The sequence below is a fragment of the Fundulus heteroclitus genome, chromosome 6 (genome assembly GCF_011125445.2).
Source record: "Fundulus heteroclitus isolate FHET01 chromosome 6, MU-UCD_Fhet_4.1, whole genome shotgun sequence".
NCBI lineage: Eukaryota > Metazoa > Chordata > Actinopteri > Cyprinodontiformes > Fundulidae > Fundulus > Fundulus heteroclitus.
In genome coordinates this window covers 12952016-12975731 of record NC_046366.1, presented here as the reverse complement: position 1 = coordinate 12975731, position 23716 = coordinate 12952016, and the positions used below count along the sequence as shown (strand labels likewise).

At 39.5% G+C, this 23716-nt stretch overlaps 1 protein-coding gene across 3 annotated transcripts in view; it reads right to left on the bottom strand.

The window, feature by feature from the left end:
• Positions 1-23322, bottom strand: part of LOC105934599 (neurocan core protein) — a 66607-nt gene extending 43285 nt beyond the window's left edge. The window contains exons 1-2 of one of the 3 annotated variants that reach the window (XM_036138072.1): positions 22946-23322; positions 2776-2858 (exon numbers count right to left, since the gene is read on the bottom strand). In XM_036138072.1, the coding sequence (XP_035993965.1) occupies positions 2776-2848 (73 nt within the window). In that variant the 5' untranslated portion in view covers positions 2849-2858; positions 22946-23322. The remainder of the gene's footprint in view (positions 1-2775; positions 2859-22945) is intronic. The other 2 variants (XM_036138070.1, XM_036138071.1) reach the window with 2 other exon arrangements.
• Between the last annotated feature and the right edge of the window lie 394 nt (positions 23323-23716).

Below are 23716 nucleotides of genomic sequence, written 5' to 3'. Positions count from 1 at the left end.
CCCATATTGAAAGTACTCCTGGATCAGTGCATGTGTGTTCTTTTTGTGGCTCTGCTCTGTCTTCTCAAACCCCCGTGTCGGTCATGGAAGATGGTCACTTACGCTGAGCGTGGTTCCCCTGGAGGTCTCCTCCTGTTAAACTGGTTAATAAATTCTAAAAAAATGAAGCTTGTGATGTCTCTTTCTAATTGCAGAGGTGAGCACTTTCAAATCAACAGGAGCAAGAGCCAGGGGTAGATCCTGGGATGACATTATAGGATGGTAGGTGCTTTCTTTTGGCATCTTGTAGTCACATTTCCAGTTCTGAGCATGTAGCCATGGAACTGAGTCTCCTCTAATTTTAGACTATTTTCTGTACCATTAAGTGGATGATTTATAGACTTTTTTTAATCCTGTTGCAAGGCTCACAACCTGCTATAATGTTTTTTCATTCATTCATAGAACTCACATTGTGTTCACTCTGAAATCAACATTTAGGAAAATACAAAACAAAATGTGTGATGTCTTAACAAGGCAAACTTTCTTTGAAACACTGAGTAACAATGTTCTAATAATGTGCACCTGATGAGCCTGGTTGTAAATTTTGTCATTTTTTTTTTATTTTTAAAATATTTGACTGACATTTTCAAAATATCTTTTCATAAAATGTTATTACTTGCATTCATTTTACGTCTCAGTATCGTTCAAATTCCTATTAAATATAAACATGTCTAAATATGTTAGAAAAACATGCATGCTTGTAAATACCTTCCCTGCTATATTTAAGTATAATTTACTTCCAATGAGCTAAATGTATTTTTGTACAGTTTTAAGTTTTCTGGAAGTGTCCATCCAGCCCAAGAGTTACAATCTCCAGAAATTAGTTTTTACAAAACATGTTTTGTTATTTTATTTTATTTTATTAATTTAAACATCTCTAAATCTTAACAGTTTCATAACAGCCAAATTAGAGCAACTCTTTTAAGTATGAAAAGAAATGCTGGTTGAAAAAAAAGGCTAACATGACTTGGGTTTAAAAACAGAAAATCAGAGCGAGAGTAACTGAATCCCACAGAAATGTTTTCATCTGCATTTAGATTGCAGGGTTTACGCGCTGACCCCCCTGGGAGGCACTCTGTCAGCAGAAGACACTTCGTTGCCTACCCTTAAATCACATGTAATCATAACAATTTCAAAAACAAAAAAGACAGACAGCCAGGGCATAAGTAACAAGCAGGACTGGTGTAGAAGAGAAATAATGCAGAACCAAGACAGGTTGGACAGCAGATGAACGTTCACAATGTGACAATAACTAAAGATGCACCAAGCAGTTGGGTAGAAATCTTATCCTTCTTACAGCAGGCATATTTTCATCATTATTCATTAAGTTAATTAGAGCTTATAACCTAAACTATTTTTGATTTATAAATGCATCAACCAAGAAGGTAAACTGTAATATTTTTGCCTTTTACCAAGAAGGTCCAGTGTTCGGACCCTGCCCTGGCATCTTTCTTTTATTTTTATTTATTTTTTTGGCTCTAGTGGCCTTTATTTGAGAATTAAGCTGACAGAAAATTGGATTGAGAGAGAGGAGGAAGACATGCGGCAAAGATTCACAGGCAAGGACTCAAACCTGGGAAGCCCTCCGAGCATTGTTCACGTTCTCTTTGGTTGCACACAAAGATTTTCTTGGATTTCAATTTTTTTTTTTTTTAGGCTGCATTTTAAACTGTAAATGGCCACTATTGCAAAACTGCTCTGTAACTTGCCAGTCCAAGTTATGAAAGACGGCTGAACCTCTGCACAGCATTACATCTTAGAGGCACTCCCTGTTTTCAGGAGGTCATTTTACACCGAATTGTGTTGTTGACCTGTTCTCAATTAACCCGTGTAGCAGCCACATGCTCCTCCAGCTGTTTATTTCATATCACGTATTCTTCCTGCCTTGTCTTTTCCCTGTCCCAGCTGTCTGAGACACAATTCTGCCAACAAACTTCAGATGAGCTCATGTTCATCATGAAAAAGGGCAGCGAGTGTTTTTTATTAAACAATGCATTGATTTTTTTCCCTTCTTTGTCCTTTCCTATTCATTCGGCTATAGTCACTTCATGCTCAACATGCAAAATATAAGCCCTGGTTTGAAATCTTGCTTTGGTTCATTGTATAAAACAAGTGTTTTCTCCTTAAACTTCAGCAGAAACAAGCAGAACATGATTGAATAGAGAGAATAACTACTATCGGTCGGGGTAATGATTAAATTTAGCAAATCAGAGATGCAGGTGCAGTTTTAATAACAATCCCAAGTTGAATAAGCACAATGCATGCTAACTGCAAAGAAAGCAATTAAAGCCAAAAAACTTATCTGTGCTGCTGACAGCCAGCGGGCTGCGTGAGGTAATACAGACCTGTGATAATCCAGCTGCAACCTGCAGCTCTGAGATTGTCTGTATTTTCTTTCATAATCAGGAATTTTCAAACATAATTGTGATGGAGCAGATGTTTGGCTAAATGGCTCTGGAGGGGTTCCAGCCCTATCCTTGCGAGCTTTTCTGCCAACATCCTCTGCATGTCATCTCTCTCAGCCTCCATATTAACGTAAAATGTGTTTATTTTGCAGGGTGAAGTGGTTGTTTTGTATTCCGATCCATTTCCTCCGATTCTTCAATTCCTTCCAGCCTCCCTTCATCCTCTGAGGTTTGTCTTAAAATAAACTTGGCCGTGTCCTGACATCATTTTTACATCCAGAGACCCGGTGATGAAGAAACTAAATGTGGAGGAGAAAGACTGAGAACTCACCAGAGCCTGAAGAGAGCAGCAGCATGAGAGCAAAAACGATGTGCTGCCCAGCTGCAGTCCGACTTAACACCATCCTGGACCTGCTGAGAGACAGAAGAAGACGGATGAATAGGAAAACTCAATCAGAGGTACAGCAGCCAAAGACAAAAAGATACGTACTACAGTAGGAAGTTGGAAGGAAATATGCAGGATACATATGCACACATGTAAAACGTGTTTTTATTATAAGGCCAATAAATGCTCCACAGGAACAAAGTTTTTTTTTCTCAAAGAGCTGCTGGACCAAGATGAAATTAGTCTGTTCTGGCATTGTGGTTTTGGGAGTTCTTGTTCTTGATACGTATTCTGGGATTACCTTTGTTATTTATTGTGAGGTGCAGAGGTGTCGATAGGACCCTGAGGCTTTGGGATCTTAGCCCTGCCCAGCAATATTTGAACTATTATACAGCAGCAGGAAGGGAGAAAACAATTTCTCCCTTCTTGCTGAGTCTGTATTGACCTTCAGCTTTGTCCCACAGAACTGGTAAACTATTAGTGTCTTTATTTTAAATACGTTTTTAATTATCATCCCAAATCATAAAGTATTGTTAATACCTACAGAAAACAGAATAGCACATTCATCCATCTTTTATTATTTTACGAACTAACTGAAGACAAAACAACACAAAGCCGATGTGGAAATAAATGAGATGCTGCACTGTATTATATATGTTTATTTATTTAGAGTGGAGAATACCAGCATATTCACCACCCAAACAATATTCACGCTAGCAGACTTTCTGTTGTGTATGGAAGATTTTGTGCTTAATCAGTCTGATGACTGTGAATCTGAAACTCAAACTTTACGTATAAATCCTAATTTTCTAATTCCAGCATTAAAAGAAATCCAGTTCAGATAATTGTCTGTGAGTCTGATAGACTATTTCCTGTGATTGTGATTCCCTGGAGTCTTAGAAATGAACATAATTTTTTTCAGACTGGTATGATTTTTCACCCCATCTGTTCTTCTTAAATGTCTTTAGATTGATTAATGACGTGTTGCCTTTTAAAATCCTTAAAAAGTCTACTTCATGTTGCCAGACAGGTTCTTTAAATGTGATTTCCTGATTCACCATGACTGTCAGTAACCAGGTCTGGTTATGGCTACTAAAATTGACCAAAAAGCTGATAAAAAAAAATGGTCTAGTTATACCTACAACAAGGGTCAGGTTGGTTTGGATAGTAGTTTCCCTTAAATTTAACCATCATTTGCAAACAGATTTTTGCAATATCTAGGTTATCTTTGTCTGATAATAAAATTAGTCTGGAGATCAGAAACAATGAACAATGATTAAAGAAAAGAGTCAAATGCAGGAAATCTGCAAATACTGTTTCATGCCGGCTGATGAAAGGAAGAATTTTCTTTGTACAAATGTGATCTTGTTTCCAAACCTTTGGCCTGTAGCATTGCTTCCAAAAACCGATGGCTGCTAATTTCAGCCACATCCCTAACAGGCAACACTAGCACTTGTTTTCAGGGTTTCTAGGCAGCACACAACAGCAATGTGTTGAGAAGCTATAAATTGTTAAAATTTGTGATTTTGCAACTTATCCACTCAAAGAGATGAAAGGAGGTATTCATCAGAGATGTCCTCTCCCATTAAGAGTATGATAAAATTAGTTACTAATACAGATTTTAGTATCTGATAAAAGTTTCTGAACCAGTATCTGGTCTATAATTCTGTCATGGTTTTTAATTAAACAATGATTTGTTTGCGTTTTTAATTAGTAAGTAGCAACAGCAAGGGCTTACAGGGAATCTGCTGCATTTCTTCAGCATAACGCAGGAAAATCCTGCCACACATCAAAAATCAGCTGCTGACTTTGCCGGAGGATTTGGCGCGGTGCCTGGAGCTTTACAGTTCAATGAAGAGATGCCTGAGACGGGGCTCGGATGAAATGGAGAAGAAGACTGGAGCACGAGCCCTGAAGAAAACACAGCTCTGGTGTCGATAAGTAAAACAAACTAAAGGGCATTCCTTATTTACCTTCAGAGTAATCTGCACCTTCCTAACAGCGCAGATGTTTGGAAGAATAATCTTACAATCGTCTTAGCCAAAGTTTGTCTAGATTAGACGGTCTCAGTTTCGCTTACATAAACTAAATAATTCATCCAAGACGGGCCTCTTTGCATTCACCAAGGTAACAGCAACACATGCCAGCAGCATCCCTCATGCTTTGAATGACGATTATGCAACAGCAGCTCCGCTCCTTTTAGAAAATGCAAGAATAATGGTGGCTCTCTTTCCTGACCATGTGAAAGTTTAGTAAAACCTTCAGCTCTTTAGAGCTGAAGTGTGTGAGTCAAAGGGAAGCGCTCCTGTGCCAAACTACACTTTTGTTGAACAGCGATTTGTTGCGCAGGTGTTAATAGTGGGCGCCCATTTCAGCCCTCTGAATGTGAGCAAGGCACCACTGTGCCGCACACCCCGGGGCATCCTGCTTCTGGGGACCTTTTGATTGGCTGTGACAGATTGGGGGCGAACCGTTGGACTCTTTGCATGTAGAGGACCCGAACCATTGGTCGGTCCGGTTTGGGTGGCTGACAAATGATTTCTTAAAGCCTGGAGAGGGTCGCGACACCAAGGAGTTTATCCGGTCTTGCCAAATGAGAGAATTGTATCTGAGGACCGGGGACTGGCAGGACCTACCAGAAGCAACTTGAACCTCGATAACTAAAAGTTTAGCTCGCAGACATCTCTATGGACAACATACCAAAGTACAACACTGTATGCTCACAGACAGCAGCCATTCAGAGCTTTGCCGGGGGGGGGGGGGGATTTACGACGTACAGTTCACTGGTCATGCAATCACAGCAGCAGCATACTAAACCAGCACCGTCCTTTGTTCAGGACGAGACATCAGATGTCGTGAGCGCCTTTCCTCTAAATGTCTCCCTTTCAGCCTCTCAGGCATAGTTGTGTCTCAGAGAGAAAAAGAGCCGAAAGTTTCTAAAATGCTTCAGTGGACTTCAATGTGAATGTCCATCTGACACATTTTCATCCTGTTGTCTGAACAGGACGCCTTCCAGGCTCATTGTACGAGCAGAGCGACAAAGACGTTAGAAAGAGCTAACAGACAGGGCTGGCACCAGCAGGCCTACATTGTGGCTGTCGCTTTGTCAAAGCGGGCCACCGTGTGGCCCCCGTGGTCATCGTGACGCAAGCAAGATGGGCCCCTCGACCCACATTTCCTGTAACGCTGCCGCCGGTGGGAAAACTTAAGGGGAAATCAGGAGGAGTCTGGAACACGTCCTGTTAGCTTCTCATAAAGACAAGACCACCGATGTGATGCCACTTTAATGAATAAGATGCAACATATTTACAGCAAGGTAACATTTCGACTCAACTCCTGATCAATCTCATCATCATGTTTCTCTGATTCATGCTCCCCTTTGAGCGACATGATTTGGTTGTTTGCAGTTCAAAGTGCTCTTTCCATTCTCAGATGGTGGATTGAACATCACTGAGGGATGACAATCAGCTCTATGTGGCTCTGTCCCTGCTGTGCTCCTCACGATCCAGTTGGTTCGCTAACGTTTTCTTTCACATAACAGCTGCATTTACAGCCAAGCACAGATTTATTCATACCCCTGGACGGTTAAGGTTAACAGGAACTTTTAATTTTACCAACTAAGTCCCAACTTGAATCTGGATCCTGAAGGATCTGGATAAATCGGTGGAGCCTTGCAATCGTTTTTATTTTTTTTTTTTTTTCCCCCACCACCATTAAATCCTATAAAGTTCATATTAGAGCAAGTGAACACGGCACAAAGTGCACCGGTCATTGTACAGCAGGTATATTAAGGATAAAAGCCTTAAAACCAACGTCTGAGAGCCTTATGTTCACGTCCCCTACCTGCACTCCACACACTGACAGCTGGATTTCTGTTGTAGCCAAAATCTTTTGAACTGGTATGACTCGCACTAATGCAATGAGCAATTCACTTATACTGCATATATTGTAAATAGTGTTGTTTAGTCCAGTTTGATCAGCTGGGTATTTCCTTCAAATACTTTCTATCGATCCTTTATAAAGGATCCTTTTAGAGAACTGGGCTCAGGTGTGACCAGTCTAGGTATTTAGGAGTTAGAGGTAGATACTGTCTTTTGCATTTCAGACTCCTTAAAAATCACAGACGCAGCCCTTTAATTTAGTATGGAAGCAACTTCAGCTTCTTTAGTCGCCATATTTTCTCACATATTTTACATTCTGTGTTAAACAGGGTTGCCAATTTGACACAGTGGACATGACAATAAGAGAAGAAAAAACTAGAGCAGGCTACAATTGACAGATCTCTTACTTTTTGTTTTTACAGCTAAGTCCAAAATTGATGTCAAAAAAAGTAATTTATCTGTTTTATATATTTGTCTTGTGAAAAATGCCACGCTGAAAACTATTGACACCCTGCTCAACAATCAACGGGACTTTCTTTATCTACATTACAGCACTCAAAGTTTTCGGACGATTTCTGATCATCTTTTTGAGTGCTTCTGCTGTGACCTCGGATTATTTGAGACTGGAAGGCCTCTTTGCCATTACCCTAATCTTTAGCTGCCTCCGCAGGTTCTCCATCAGATTCAAGTTGGGGCTCTGGCTGCGCCGCTCCAAAATGTTAACATTACATCCAGTCAGAAGTAACATGTTAGTAAAAATTGAAGATTACTTCAAAACCAAATCTTGATATTTTTAGGCTTAACTACATTTGAGTGTTTGTGACGCCCCAGGCCTTGACAGTCGAGGTAGAAGGTCATATCAAAAACTACCACTGAACTTTTTTTCTAGGGGTCTAATTTACTTGAATCTCCTAGACCTAATATAGTCTTATTGATTGATAGTCATCTCAAACTATGTTTCATTGTTATTATTATTATTGATATTATCCTTCTTAAATTAAATTGTGTGAACTCACAGATTGGACGTAGGCGATGTTTAGATTTTTTACAATAACGTTCCTGTCTCGTCTTAATCACTTTTCAACCACAATCTCTGATTGCAGCCGCTGAAACAGCAAAGTAAAGTAATTGCCCATCAACACGGGGCTCCTGTGGTTCAGTGCATTACTTATTGTTTATATTGGAAAAACTCTAATTGCTTTCTCTGCGTCTTTCTGATGCTATCTGGGAGTGCTTCTCTGCTCTTTGACAACTTTTCTGAATTATTGTTTTGACCCCTTTTTCAGAAACGTATGAGGGGCACCTGGTCGTGTCTGATTTATGATTAAACCATTTCCAATTATGGATTATGGCTCAATTTCAGCTCACTGGAAAATTCAGAAGTTTAGAAGTTGCCATCAATGTGTTTTTTTACAGTTGTGCAGTTTCACGAGTTTTTGCCAGGTGTCCTGATATAAATCATATCAATATGTGCCATTCAATGTGTAAGCAGAAACCTTTTTTAAAGGCCATCAGTTCAGAATGAACCAGTTGATATTAATCTGTAGATAGCACCAGGAATTCTTCCTAAATAGTGACAGAAGTCCACCGGTTTCTTGGCTTTCAGAACCTTTTTGCATATCTGTTTCTTAATGTGTTCAATATCTATTCTTAACTTATGGAATTATTTGCTTTATTGTCTTTGTTTATGTGGATTACTTCTGTTGTTCCCAGTGCTTGGTGTGAATTTCCTTCCAATAGAAATATCAGAAAGATATTTACATTGAAAACATGTAAATATTAAATATTATCAAATTCAATCCTACTCAATACTCAGCATCCCTGTGCTTTTTTTGCTCAATTTCCAGACAAAATGACAGCTCACGTGTTTTCAATGCATTTAAATCCTACAGTGTGAGGATATTACAAAGGTGTCAATTTATTCATTGATGACAAAATTCAACATTTTTCTGTTGCAATTAAAGCAATCAGATATTATTGGTTTAGTCAAAAGTTCTTGTAAAGAGGAAGGAAAGGGTGCTTTGGTGTTAGGTAGGCTTCTCATTCCCCTTGTTTGGCATCGGCTCTGGATATTTTTTAGATTCCTGTTCAACTTTGTTGTCATTCACCATCACAGTTTTGTATCTGCAATGTGTTTCAGTGGAGAAAGAACATGTTTTACATAAATAATCGCTGAAGCATCCAATACTGTAGCAGGTAACACGATCACCAGGATACCAAAGATTTTATGAAGTGGCGTAAATTTCTGAAGTATTTGCCTCGTTACAGAGTACATCTGTTTTTGGAGATTTAATTTCCTTGGAGAAACATATCTAAACCAACGTGGTCCAATGTGAAAATATAATGTAAACCTATGAATTGGTTCTGCCAGTTAAGATGGACCTGCCTGGTGTGTTTTGGATCATTGTCTGGCTGCATAATTAAAATGTGATTTCCTAACAAAGTCTAACAAAGAGGTATTTGCCAACAATGCCATTTTTATGTTGGTGTCCGCTATAGCCCTTTAAAACACTCTTGGCACGTAATTAAAAGCACTTTACCCTTTATTTAGCAGTGCACTTTAAGCCTAGTTTTGCACCTCAATAACCATTTGTATATAAGTTTTAATTATGTGTTGAATATTTATTGCGTATATTTTATTAGCATCCTGCCATTTGTTTCTGGCCCTGCAAAGCTGCTTCTAATTAAGATGTGAGGTGGTTGTTTTTAAGGAGAAGCAAATAAGCCTCACTGTATGGTTGAACTTTAGCAAATGTTTGTGAACAAAGTCTCAAGGTAAAAGTGTTAATAGTAAATAATTTGCTTGCTAAGATGGCATTACTCGCCGATCTTGAGTCCTCTCTGGGGAGTTTGGGTAAATGTTTTTCTGAGGGTTTGAACACTATTTAAAGGGGAGCGCCATGAAATTGTGGAGAATTTCTGTACATGGGAATTGTTTCGTTTTGACAAAGCTACTATGGCGTATGGTTAAATATATTTTATTATTAATAGTGAATGGTAAAAGGAATATTTGTATTTATCAAAATATCTGTTGTATACAGATAGTCCATCCATCCATCCATCCATTTTCCAAACCGCTTTATCCCTCATGGGGTCGCGGGGGTTGCTGGTGCCTATCTCCAGCGTTCACTGGGCGAGAGGTGGGGTACACCCTGGACAGGTCGCCAGTCTGTCGCAGGGCAACACAGAGACAAACAGGACAAACAACCATTCACACCTAAGGACAATTTGGAGAAGCCAATTAACCTGACAGTCATGTTTTTGGACTGTGGGAGGAAGCCGAAGTACCCGGAGAGAACCCACGCATGCACAGGGAGAACATGCAAACTCCATGTGGAAAGACCCAGGGGTGTATACAGATAGTCAAAAGATGGAATTGGGTTCAACAGCTGATACCATTTAAGGCTGCCATTTGTCTTTAGGCAGTGATATTTGATGTTTTTGGTAAGCCTGATGTAACATTAATTGTCCATCAAGCTAAGCAGGCAAATGTGGACAAATAAACACTTTTATTTCCATATTGCTTGGCATCGGCCTTCATTTCCACTGTGAATCCAACTGCTGAAGGTCACCTTGCTACTGAAAGTCTTTCAGGTCCTGAGGCAGCAAAGCAGCACTTTAATGGAGCAATTTTAGTGGGAAAGTTCACCACATGCTAGAATGCCTTAGAAATGATTTGGCAGCCCTATTCAGAATGATAGATGTCATGACTTTCTGTCTCATCTATTCTCAAATTTCTCTAGATCACAGACAGCATTATATTTACCACCACAAATGCAACAACATATGTTATTGTTACACTATGCAGATGCTCTGCCTGCACTGATGAAAATCTAATCACCTCTGCATGCTGATTGCTTGAACAGGCTCAACATGGAAACATTCTGATTTATTTAGCTACCAATGATTTGATGTATTGTGGTGTTTAAGTATTACTATAGTGTTTAAAGGTTTTTGTATAAGCAATTAGATTTAGTAATTTACTAAACACAGAAAAGTTTAGTAGAACAAACACATTTAACAACATATGAGTCATGGTTCCCATCTTATACATTAGGAATCACAATTGTCATATTATTATTTTTTTATTGGTGTAAAGACATATTGTGACAAGAAAGTGTGTTTTATTTGGAAAAACAAAAAAACTCCCATTATTTTTGCAAATCAGAAAAGCTAACATTATGGTAAGAACTGTTAAGTGCTTATTTAGAAGGCATCTGGACACTTTTCTTTGGGTTTTTTCAGTTTTGGATTAGCTCCTTAGATGACAGATGAAACCTTATTGAGAATCATGACAGGATATCAAGATGCTTCTATTTAGGATCTTGGGGTTGTCCATTCCTAAATAACTGAGCATCTGTGCCAACTTTGCTATTTGAACAAGATTTTCCTTCCATGAGACCATAAAAAAAGCCATATATATATGAAAATAAGGTTAAATGAAGTCATGGTGTTCTGTTTAGCAGTACAATTGCACTCCCTAATGTTACTGGTCTGCTAAAGTAGCCTATTTGGTTATGGTTGTGTTTATTTTTTATACCTGTGACAGATTGTGTTGCCAAAATTGTGACCCAACTGTAAAAAGTCACCATCATACCTGATAAGCATTTTCACTTTATACTGAGATCCATCTCTGCATGTTGCTTTTTGTATAGCCTTGCGTGCGCAGCAAGCATTTCAAACAGTATAACTACTGTGACACAGATAGGGCGAGAAATCCTCAACCAAGGCACATTTTCATGGAGAAAATTGCTTTTCCAAAGATCCCTGCTTCAGAGAGAGTGGAGGTAATTCTGCTAGAAGTTACTTTGTCGACCTGTGTAAGTACACCTGAAAACATAGAAGTGTAGCAGCAACAAACAGCCCTTTTATGTTGACATGGACAATTGCCCTCTCTGAATAATTGCAGCCATTTTTGTAGTTGCCTTTTAGGGAAAAAAAATCTATATGGGACCAATTCTAGAAAAATGTTCTCCTCCTATTAATCTCTGTCACTTTAAAAAAAAGAATTCAGAAGATTTCAGTCTAAAAAGAAAATACCTCAATTTTCTTTTAATAATTTTTATCTTTCTATCCCCTTGCTTCACATTCGACAGAACATGAACTAGTGAGACTTAGAGCTCCGTTGTCCCATAAAAGGAATTGTAAAAGAAGTTTAAAAAAAGAGCAAGTATTGTGTTTTTTAAATGAGGTTTTATTCTTTTCATGTACAGAGCATGGTGGTAACACCAAAGACAAATATTAATAACAAAAAAAAAAAACTTTTGAAAAGCTTTAGTAAAACCTGAAAAAAAAAAAAAACAGGAACAGACACGTGTCACAGGAAAGAGTCTTTTTTCCCTACAGGGACCTGACAGAAGAAGGCAATTCCTGCCCATCACCTTCTTCTTTAATCATATCTTACAAAACTATTACCTCCAGAGAGCAGCAGAGTGAACAGCAGAATAGCAGCTCCAGATAAGTGACAGACAAAGTAGTGTGGGGAGAAGGATGAAGGAACACGACTGAAAGGAAGGTCATCTTATCAACATTTTAAAAATAATAACACTTCCGTGATGAAAGCTCCTCAGAAAAAGCTCTCTAAGTCCTATTAATTTCTCTTTCATTGAAGAGAATGAGGCAGCAGGTAATCCGTGCATTATGGCTGAAATTTATGGCTATTTTTAAGGCTCGAACAGAAACACATTTCATCAGCAAGTTCCAAGAACATGGAGACAAATCCAGTGAGAGACCATGAAATCGACAGTCTGTTGTGCTGAAATAAAAAATAAAATAAAAGAAGAGCAACCAAAAGCAAGGCGAACCCAGCTGAATCATGTACTCGCCGCATAAACACAAACACAGGGTTAATCTTTGTGTTTTTGTGTTTTTGTGAGCCAGCATGGTGACTAATCACTCTGAAAGCAGCTAATGACTCATGCCGGGTTCAGGTGGAGGAGGACTCTGACAAGATGCAAGTCCGTCCAGCTCCAGATTACACACTCGGTCCTATCACAGTGAAACCAATCATTTCGCTGGATGCAGCAACCAGGGTCATTCCAACTGGCTTCAGATGCTGTGGACAGGCCAGGGTAAACTCTGGTGAAATGTGTCTGCAGTAAAACTGGGAGGAAGAGGAGACTTAGTTTTATTTTTAAATGTTTCGCTGCTAAAAAGTCCAAGAATAGATAAAGAGGACAGTCTCTTGCCCGCTAAGTAAAAGATGTAATTGCAATGTTAAGTGAAGTCGTAGCCTTCATTTAGACTGAAATTCCTTCAGGGAAGCTTAGAAGCGAAAGCCCAATGAAAAAGTATTCAAAAAGTTCACATGACGTCAGACTACAACCACCCACTCTAAATTATTTCATTGGGATTTTACGTGACAGACCAGCAGATCATGGCAGCAGTTAGCTGTGAAGTGGAAAGAAAATTACCCATTACTTTTCTTATTTATTTTTTAAAATACAAATCTGAAAAGGGAGCCATGCGTCTATACTCGGCCCTATTAAATCAACACTTTGTAGAACCACCTTTTGCTGAAATCATACATGCAAGTCTTTGAAGGTTTATCTTGATCACTTCATCCCACCTAAAATTCTGCCTCCTTTGGTCATTTCTCATTTTAGTTTGTTTCCTTAACGACTGGAAGGATCAACAAAATACGCTAAAGCTAAGTACCGTTGTCCACCTTCAGAGATGTATTCACTCAGTGTTAGTTTGAGGTCAGTGCTTTTGATACTCTTTTTTCATGTGTGTACTGTGAATATCGATCGTGAATCATGAATTAGGAGTAATCTTTTAACATGATTATGCTTTTACAATTTGTCTTTGCTGCTGCCTCTTGGCCAGTTCATCGTTCTAAATGAGACCTGGTCCTCCGTCAACCTACACACGAAAATAAAGGTCAAATGAAAGAAAAAACTGAATAAATACCTTCTTTTTACACCAAAAAAAATTAACGTTTTGCCAGTTTTTCCTCACTCAATAGCTCAAGCTCAGTCAGATTGGAAGGAGAGCATCTGCATATATCCATTTTCAAGTCTCCCCACAGGTTCTCAGCTTGACTTAAGTTTGGACTTTGAATAGGCCATTCTAACACGTAAGTATGCTTTTACTTAAACCATTTCATTACAGCTCTGGCTGTGTGTTTAGGGTAATTGTCCTGCTTAAAGGTGAACCTTCGCCCAAGTCTCAAGTGTTTGTAGCCTCTAATAGGTTTTGTCCTGCATTTAGCTCCATTCATTTTGCCTCCAACTGTGACCAGATTCCCTATACCTGTTCAACAAAAGCATCTCCACAGCTTAAACCACCATGTTTTCAGTAACATGCACAATGCAAGACTTTAGATGATGTAAAAATACAAGAATGCACAAACAGAGCACAGCTTGATCTTTCTTCAACCAATTTACCATCTGCCTATAAAAAATTAGGGGGAGATTCTTCTCATTGGGATGTAATTACCAAAGTAACTCCACTTGTGTTTGTTAATTTTTCAGGTGGAAAGCATTCAGTAGGTACCCAAGAGAAATATGTGTTTAATATATGTACAACAACACCTGAGCAAAACTGACGGTCCTCACATTAGCCATCTGTTTGGTACATCCAGCAAAGTTGTTAAACTGCTGAGGAGCAACACTCAGCAGACCTGCAACAGATGAGATCCGACGCTGTTACCTTCTTCCTCTGTCTCTTCCTTTTCAGCCTCTTCCTGCCACCATCATTTGAGTGCAAGTCTGGCTTTTATTTAGGATTTTGTGTATGTTAGATAAAAAAAAAGAGAAGAAAAAAATCAATCTAAATACATTTGGTCATTAAACATGGGTGTCACATTATTTAAATGTGTGCCTGTAAATGTGTGAGAACCGAAAATTGTCACATAACTTCCAGAGGAAATGGAAATCAGCGAGAACGACAGAGCCATCTCTGATGCATAAAACAGGATTAAATCCAAGCAACATCAATCAGGTTTTAACTGAAGACATTTTTCTGATAGGGAGAAAAATTGTTACATCAGATGTATATGATTTGTAGATGGACAAATCATATACTGTTTGAAAAACCAGTAAGCATTTGTCTTCAACTATTATATTCAACACAGGAACCTCATTTACTTTATCGAAATAAAAAAAAAACAACAGCTTCTAGATCCAACAAATCCGGTAAAAGGACTGCTAATTAGCCCGCCTGCGCCATTGGAGGGGTTAAAAATGTTATCCAGTGGATTTCTTGGTCTACATTGATTATGGAAAATCAATTTTTCTCCACCTTTTTAAGTAGGTTAGGATGGTGGCAATATCTGACTGAAAATGAAAATAGAGAATAGGGCTTTGTCTCTGAATGCATTATCCTAGAGAAATCCAACAAGGTACTGTACGGGCAAATAAGCTGCTAGCTAGAAGGCTAGCAGCTTTTTGTGCACCACTACTGGTCATTAATCAGTTTTAAAAAGTGGCTTCGATCAAGACGACATTTCTGTCCCTGGCTCTACTCATTGTCTGGAGTAAAATGTGTTGGTGTTTGTTATTGGTGATGTATTCCCAAATGACAAGAAAAGCTGCCTCAACCGCATCTCTTCAAAGATAGGATCAATTGGATTTCACTTCACCAAGATTTATTTTCGCTCACTGCTGCAACTGGAAAAACCTGTGTGTGCAAAAATAAACTAATGGAAATGGATGGATGTGTGAAGTTTCTTTTTTTTTATTTAAATGTTTCTGTGCTAAATTAAGGGTCAGTGGTGAAGGGCCTCTTTGTGAGGTGTTTAATGTAGCCACTTCAGCAGGGGAGGCCAAAGGTTATCGTCCTGAGGTTAGCTCCCAGAAACAATGTCAATGAGGGATCAGGTGCAAGAAGCAGGGCTATCACTGAATACATTAAATCTGGGCATCTACACAATATCTCTATTAAAACGAGATGGCCAAAGTGCTCACATTGCTGTCTAAAAAAAAAAGAAGGGCAGAAAATAGAGCACCAATAAAATCCAACAAAGTGATGGAGACCAATGTGGATAAGAAGGTGGGACACCGTCCAAGAAATCCACATCCTTAATGACGGCCCAGCTCTCTTGGAATACAAATGACAAATGCAAAGGAGGAACAAGAGCTCTGCCCTTCAAGTGTTTATGACCAGAACCTGGAGCATCTGCTCATCCATATATCAGCGCCTGACAACAGCAGCTAAAGACTGCTGAAAGGAGTTGCTTCAAATAGGATCACATTAAAAAACATAAAGGCAGTGAGTGCCGAGCGTGTAGTAGGTGAGTGATTCTCCTAATCCTGCCGTTGCAGAGCCTGGTTTCGCCTAAAGGAACTCTTTTCTTATCCAACTGTGAAGCCAAACATTTTTCTTCCCCCAGACCTTCAAGGAGAGCCCCAGGCAGGCCAAAAACAAAGGGGAGAATTTGGTCTTTGTGTGTTTAGATGTGGCCTCATCTATGCTTCTAATGATTGGTCTGGTGGTCTGCCTTAGCCCCTCCCCATCTTAAGACTGAAGTTGACTGGTGGATCGGTGCGTCCAATCCCCTGTGGGTTTTGGTGTGAGGGCACTCAGTCTGAATGAGGGATTCATTGCTCTATGTGGGAGAGAGGCAGAGTTGAGATTAAGTCCCCATCCAGCAGCACCGACTAATTACTTCTTTCTCTGTTTGACTATGTTTGGCAGCTGGATTACAGGAATATGATATTTGGGAGCTGTCCAGTGCTGAAAACAGGCATCGTGTTTGCTCCAGTAACTGGCAAGGCATTACTAGTTTAAAACATATTCCTCTTTTCCCTAGAAACGAACCAAACAGTTCATATAATTCCTGCCTCGGTTTGCAGTCTGAGTCTCAGTTGGATCTATAGTGAAAACCGCTGCACAGCACGACAATACATTTATGAAACAAACAAAAATGAATCTTCTTAAAGGTTGTATGCTGATAATGCATTAAGCGTGTGCCACGCTCAAAGGTGAAGCTTATTTTGATCAGAACTTGGTCGCTATAAGTGAGAGCTGTTGCTCATTTGCATTTATATAGCCTCATTCTATTAGCTATTACCACTGTATTAGGGCAGGGATTGAAGCCATAATCACATAAGTGGCATAGTAGAGTGAGCACCTTCTTACCACAGAGAATATCAAGCTCTAACTGAGTATTACTTTTGGCTTGTCCAGAAAACACAACCTCAGCAAGGTTCTTAATGTAGATTTACGTAAGCCAGCTCGTTTATGAGCCACATTGTGAGACTTTCTATTTTAATTAATTAACAAAGTATTTTTTAATTTGGAAACACCAGGAAAAAGAAAGATTACCTGCATTTGAAATAAGATTTTACTTTGAGCAGCTGTGACTTAATTGAAATGTTAAATTAGCTCAAATTGTTCTTTAGTTAGTAGTTCATGTAGTAAACTATGATCTGCGGAGGGATGTTCTCAAAAGGATCAAAAAAGGTTAGGCAGGCGGGTGACATTGCTAATCCTGCAAATTATATGCTGTTTTCAGTGAATAAATGTATAAATGAATACATAAATTAATAAAAGAAGAGAGAAAAATAACTAGATATAAAACTTACTGAGACATCTGCTATCCTGTTTCTTTCTATTCTGAGTCATACTAGAATATAAAACATGATGCTTAAAAGACTCTGGAGCCTAATGTGCTATCAAAGTCAGGATTGTGGCTTTCCCTCCTCTGACCTAGGCTGGCCAGCCAGACTTACACGCCGTAAACACGGCATATCAGTCTGGAAAGCCGTCGGTAAAGCCCGATTTCAAAGGCGGGACTAACAGGGTCAGCAGGAACAGGTTAGGACCATTCAGAGAGCTACAGATGTGACGCAAACTCTAAGCGACACGCTCTGTTTTAGCTCTTAGAGCAGCCAGTTGTTGAGTTTTTAAATAAATATCCAGCTCATTCAGGGCATAACAAAGGGCATCATTAAAACATCTCTCCATTGCAGTCACCATCTTGATTACTATGGTTACAGAAAAGCTCTGCTGCTCAGAGTCTGAGCCTCTCCAGACCAATAAGCTGTGTGTTGAATCAGGCGTAAGAATCAGTTTGACCATTCTTTGGTGGCACCACTTGCACTTCGTACGTAAAATGGTAAAAATGCTGAAAACTTTATTGCCGTGTTATATTTTGTCAGAGATGACTACTAAAGTCTAAGGAGTAAGACTCGGGTTTCACTTAAATGGCCACAACTGCTCCACATGGAGCCGAATGCTGTATCTGCACAGAAAGGTTTGAGCAAAAATATGAAACTGCATGAAGCTGGAGGAGCCTTAATGGGCATCGTAATACCTGTGATGCTGCCACAGCAATGAATATATAAGTTTGTCGGACACAACCAAACCCGGCTTCATGTGGATGGGGCCTCAGACATATGCTACAAAGACTTCCGTGTTGAACAGATATATGTTGTCCCCTCTGGGTCTCCTTAGTTTATACGATGACCAGTTGTCATGGTATTTTTTCCAGGCCATTAAACAGAGTTAATGGCTTCTAACTTTACAGTAAGTAAACCACAGCTCTGACAGATGTGCACATATTGTCCTGTTAAAAGGTGTTTTTACATCCACTGAGCTCCTGGGGCTCTCTTACACCTTAATACATACAGCAGGCCAACAAACAAACAAAAGAAGAAGAGAAAAAGAAACACCCCAAGTACCAGGGCCCCCAGAGGTCAGTGGTCGCCACAGGAGTGTTTCATTTAATAACCTGGGTTGGTTCCAGTTTGTGGGATTATAATATTTTAGAACAATCGGTGCCAGACATTCGTCATGCCATTTCAACATTGTCCCTGTATTTTATTACAAGTGTCACTACAAAAATACTTCTTGTTCCTCTCAATAAAAGCATTTACTTTTATGATTATTTGAAAATTCAAATTTCCTATTTATTTTACCATTGTACCAGTTACCTAAAAGCATCCATTTCAATAGAAAACAACAACGTGTGATTAGCCATAACAATGCTTTAAATTGCAAAGGACATACAAGGTTTCATAATAATCATCCGAATCCATTGAAAGCCTTTGAAATTGTGCTAGAGCGCAAGAAAAAAAAACAAATTTCATCACAAACCTTCCAATAGTTCTTAATTATAATCCCCCTTCGTTTTTATTCTTATTTAAAACATTAATATTTTCTAGAGTTGTATTTATTCCCTACTAATTTTCAAAACAATTCAGAGGAAAGTTTTTTACATGCTGAGTTGAATGTTACAATAAATATATAAAGACGCTTTGTGCTAAAGTAGGTTCAGGTATGAAGTTCTTACTTTATTATCTGTAGCAATTCTGTGTTTTAGTCAGAAAAATTATGGCATGCATCTGATTTTGAGATCAGTCATTTCAGTCCTTAGAGATGTGGAAAAAAATGTTGGAAAAAGCATGACTTATGAACATTTCTAGTTTTTCCTGAAAACAAAAGGAACATGTTCACTTTATGTCTATTCAAATCATAACCAAGCAGCACAACGGACAAAAGTAAAAGTCAAATCAATTTATTCAGTTTGCTTGAAAAATGATCTAAAATAGTCATTTCTGTGTCTCGCGCTAAATGATTAATTAAACAACTCTGCACCATCTCAAAGGGTTTGACAAACTTTCCCTACGTTCCACTGCTGCATACTGACTCCAGGCTGTGCAGAGACAGACATGGTGCAGTAAACTGAGGGTAAAAAGGATGCAAAGTGCACAGCAACATGCCGCACAGCTGAAATAAGTGGGTACTCTATTTTAGAATCAGAGCCTTTTCTTCCTTTCAACTGCGCTCTCTGATGCTTCTGCTCCTGTGCACTCATCTGCAAACTTAAATTATCGCACATGCAAAGTGCTGCTGGCACGCCAGGTCTCATGGAAGCCCAAACAACCTCTCTAACGCTCTCACGTTCTCAAAAACATATGCGTGCGAAGAGGAGGAAAATACATTTAGTTAACTTTCACCTGGCCCTTTTCTGCCTTATTCCTGGATATCCTGTCATCCCAGAGGCTCTAATTCCCTCTCCCTGTGTCACCCCTCACATGCATACATAATTTCTGAGCTCCAGCTTCCCTGTAATGTACCGCTTCCTTGTTAACCTTGTCTTGCTTTGTGTCACTGACACAAACCCACGGTGGGCGTGCTAACATGGGGTAAAAGAAGAAAAAAAAAAAAACACTTCTCCACACCGAAGTGGTAAATGGAAACAGAATTGGCCTTTATTGGCCAACGGGAGGTCTCTCATACACGCAGACAATGCCGCTCATTTGTCAAGGTGACCCGATGTGTTCTTCCTCTCACCGGTGATTTGTACATGCCAGGGTTTGTTTACAGAGGGGCTCTCATTAATGAAGAGCATGTCCTCTCCGCAGCGCCGAATAAAATCAATCTTTTTATCCATCAAATCCTAAACTTTCTGTGTCATCCCCGCCTTTCATGATGATTCAGAAGCAATAAAAAGTTACTTTGTGCAGACACGGCGTGCTTTATGGTCCTCCAGAGCAGCCCAAGTGGCAGCGCTGAGGGGGGCTCAGTAGGTCATCTGATGTTGCCAATTCTTCTGCAACACGTCGCCAAAGGGCTTTGATTCATAAAACAACAAATTTGGGAAACTCAGTGGTACCACAAAATGGGGTTCAGGAGTGCCTAATAGCCAGCATTTCATTTTTTCCCCTCTCCTCACTGCTTTTTCAGACAGTATTTTATTAAGAATCATTTTTATTAAATCAACAGAGAAAAAGACGAGTTAGCCATGATTAGTAAGATTTATTTATTTATTTATTTATTTATTTATTTATTTATTTATTTATAGAAACTGCTTTGCAACATTTCTTGTCCTTCAGAGTGTGCCATTTTTTTAATCTCCCCATACTGGACAACAGCCTAACAATGTAGGTAAGCTAAGAAAGGGCTGTATGTGATAACAATGTATACCATTTGAAAAAGCTTCAATAATAACTATGCAAGGACATCACAAGTACTCTGAAAATGATTTTCTTGAAGGTTGTGGAAAAAGTCATCCTCCTCCTCCTCAAAGGCAAGTACAGCAAGAGACCTTTGTGGAGTTTCCAGCTGAGAGCAACAGCATATCCCGGACTTTATGACGAAACAGTATTTCTCTCCAGTTTGATCAAAAGAACAACAAAGTTTCTCAGAACATGTTATATTCTTGTATGTTACATGTGACATTCTATTCCTGTGTGTTTTTGTTTAATTATTCATGTTGTTTTATTGTTTTAGCATTTAATGTGTTGTTTTTTACCCTTTACTTTTTGCTTTATATTCCTCTGTTGTTTTATTTAGTTAATTATTTTTCTACATATCTCCTTTTTTTAGCTTGCTAAGGTAACACAGAACAGCAGCATATGTCGCAGCAGGCAATGATCCTCATGAAGGCGAAGCTTGGTCACAATCAGCGAACCAAGTGATCATGAAAATAAAAGGCATTTCAAATATTTTTACAGCTCACCACTTGACTCTTTTCACACTGGGATCTTTTTTATCCATAGAAAAGATAAATGAGATGAATTTATACAGAACTTCTCTCGTCTTACTAACCGTTCAAAGCATTTTATTCTACAGCCAACTTCACCTCGTCAAATTCAGAAAGTAAAACTCTCCACTCACCAAAATCAGATCGGTAGGCGACTCAAAGTTAAGCGCTTGGCACAGGGTTTAATGTATAAAAGAGGGACTTGGAATCAAACCAACAACTTTCCAATTGTAAGGCAGCAACACTTCAGATTAGACCGCAGCAACTTGTAAACCCCCCCCCAAAAAAAAAAAAGATCCTGGTGCATGACTTAGAAATCAAGATATCTGAAGCATCAAAAGGGTAAAAGCACTTGAAAACAGATTACTCTGGATTCTTGATCCTAAAATGAACTTAGAATTATTTTACCAAACCTAAAATTTCAGCTCGGCTTGAAGATGTATAACATTTCCTAAAAGTTCTGAGCTTTATAGAGCATATATTTTTATTTCTAACTACGCCAACAAATGTCATCTCATGTATACAAACAGTAGCTTGCAAACTTCCTCGTTGCTTCCTTATTCCTTTATATCAGACACAGCCAACTCCAATCCTCAAAAAACAGGGTTCTGGTCTATGTTTTAGATGTTTCCCAGGTCCAACAAGCCTGGGTTAAATATGTACTTCATAAGCAGAGTCCTGCAGAACCTGAGGACCAACCGAGGAGATAATCCAACCATTTGAATCAGGTGTGTTGGAGGAGAGAATACGTCTAAAACTTGCAGAAATCCTTTGCCTTTTCCTTCAAAGCAGATTCTTATAATCTATTAAAGTCAATGTTTACACAATCAGATTTGAACTTTATAATGAAAATCGATTGGTTGCCTTGCTATTTTCTGATAGCCATCCAGTGGCAGTCCCCCCCCCCCCCTCCCCCCAACCCCCACCCCTACCCACCCACACACCCACCCCAAACAATTAAAATGAGAAATTGAAATTCTGGAAATCCACACAAAGGGACATCAACCCCCAACCCACTGTGCATGTCTAAAAGCAATATAAAACCTGTTCACAACACAACTGACACATACATTTTAATGCTTAATCTGGTGCTTGTACGTCCCCATTCAAATGTCGCCCTGGGAAACTGCACATACGGCCCATGTGGAAAACCAAACCCAGAACTTTAACCATCTGGGCACTCCTAACAAAAAATAAACAATAACTTTCAGGTGATGCCCCTGGAGAAACACCTGTTCAGGCGTTGAGATCCGCCTTCACAGCATCGCCTACCAGCAGAAAGCATCACTCGCTTTTGAGTTTCTCCCCTTTTTATCTCATCATCAAAGAAGCACAATTTTCGATTGCTCTCCTAAGAGAATGCCAATAATGGACGCGCCAACAAGGTTACTTGCTGGGCTGATGATTAATGCATGGAGCTACATAGGTCATAAATATAGCCCAATATTAAAAGCTTTGAGCCTTGAATAATTAAAGACATCCCAAACGGTGCGATTTGTGGGCGTGTGGAAAGCTCTTGCCGTGATTTTGCCTTGTTGAATGTCTCACATAAAAGATACTTATTTTTAATACATTGCATATTGTACTTTTTTTGTTTTAACTTAAGTTGCTCAATACGAGTGTTTTTAAAAAAAATATATATATACATAAGACATCAAATCTCTTGCAATGCTCCGAAAGCAGATGATGAGCGGTGCAGACGCCTCCGGTCACTTAAGGCTGGAGCAATGACACACTGACCAAATAACTGATTTCACAAAGCATGCGGGAGATAACCTCCATTTATTGCTTCTGCTCTTACCGTACAGGAGAGCGACGATGCGTCTTGCTGGTGCAATCCTGAGGAATGTCAGGAGAAAGCGTTGCGCCTCAGAGCAGGTGCTCCAACCAAAGCCCCAGGCAGCTGCACACGCCGACGAATTTGGCTCTAAACAGCACTTTGCAGCTGCAGAACAAAACCGTGCTGAGTGTGTGCACAAGCGCTCCAGGATTTTTTTTTTTTTTTTTTTGTCCCTCCACACTTTTCACTCTTTCCTCATCCTTATCTTCTCCTTCCTGGGCTGATATGCGCCGGTCATCCCAGCAGACGCTGATATCTGCTGGATCAGAGTAGACGCACAGAGAGGGAGAGAGAGAGAGAGAGAGAGAGAGAGAGAGTGGAGGTGCTCCGTCCGTCCCCCTCAGCACCGGCAGGGAGAGAGGCAGCATTGGGATGAACAAAGAGGCAAGCGGGGGCAGACAGACGCAGCGCCCCCTTTCAAAGAGGTGATGGAGAGGGAGAGTGGGGGTGGACTTTATGAGACCATAATCCGATTCCTACATAAAACCCTAAACGCTGATCTGGTCTCTGTGCAAAAAAAAAAAAAAAAGTGGAATTTACCCCAAGAGATTACAGTGACCATCATCTGAACCCCCACTGACGCCGACGTCTCTCCTTCATCTGATTTCCATTCGCGTCCACTGAGTGACACAGCTAATCACATGTTTGTGCGAGCCCGCTTCGTTAATTACACGAACCAAACATCATGTTGCATCTTTCCAGTGGATGCGTGCGGGAGCAACATTTGGATAA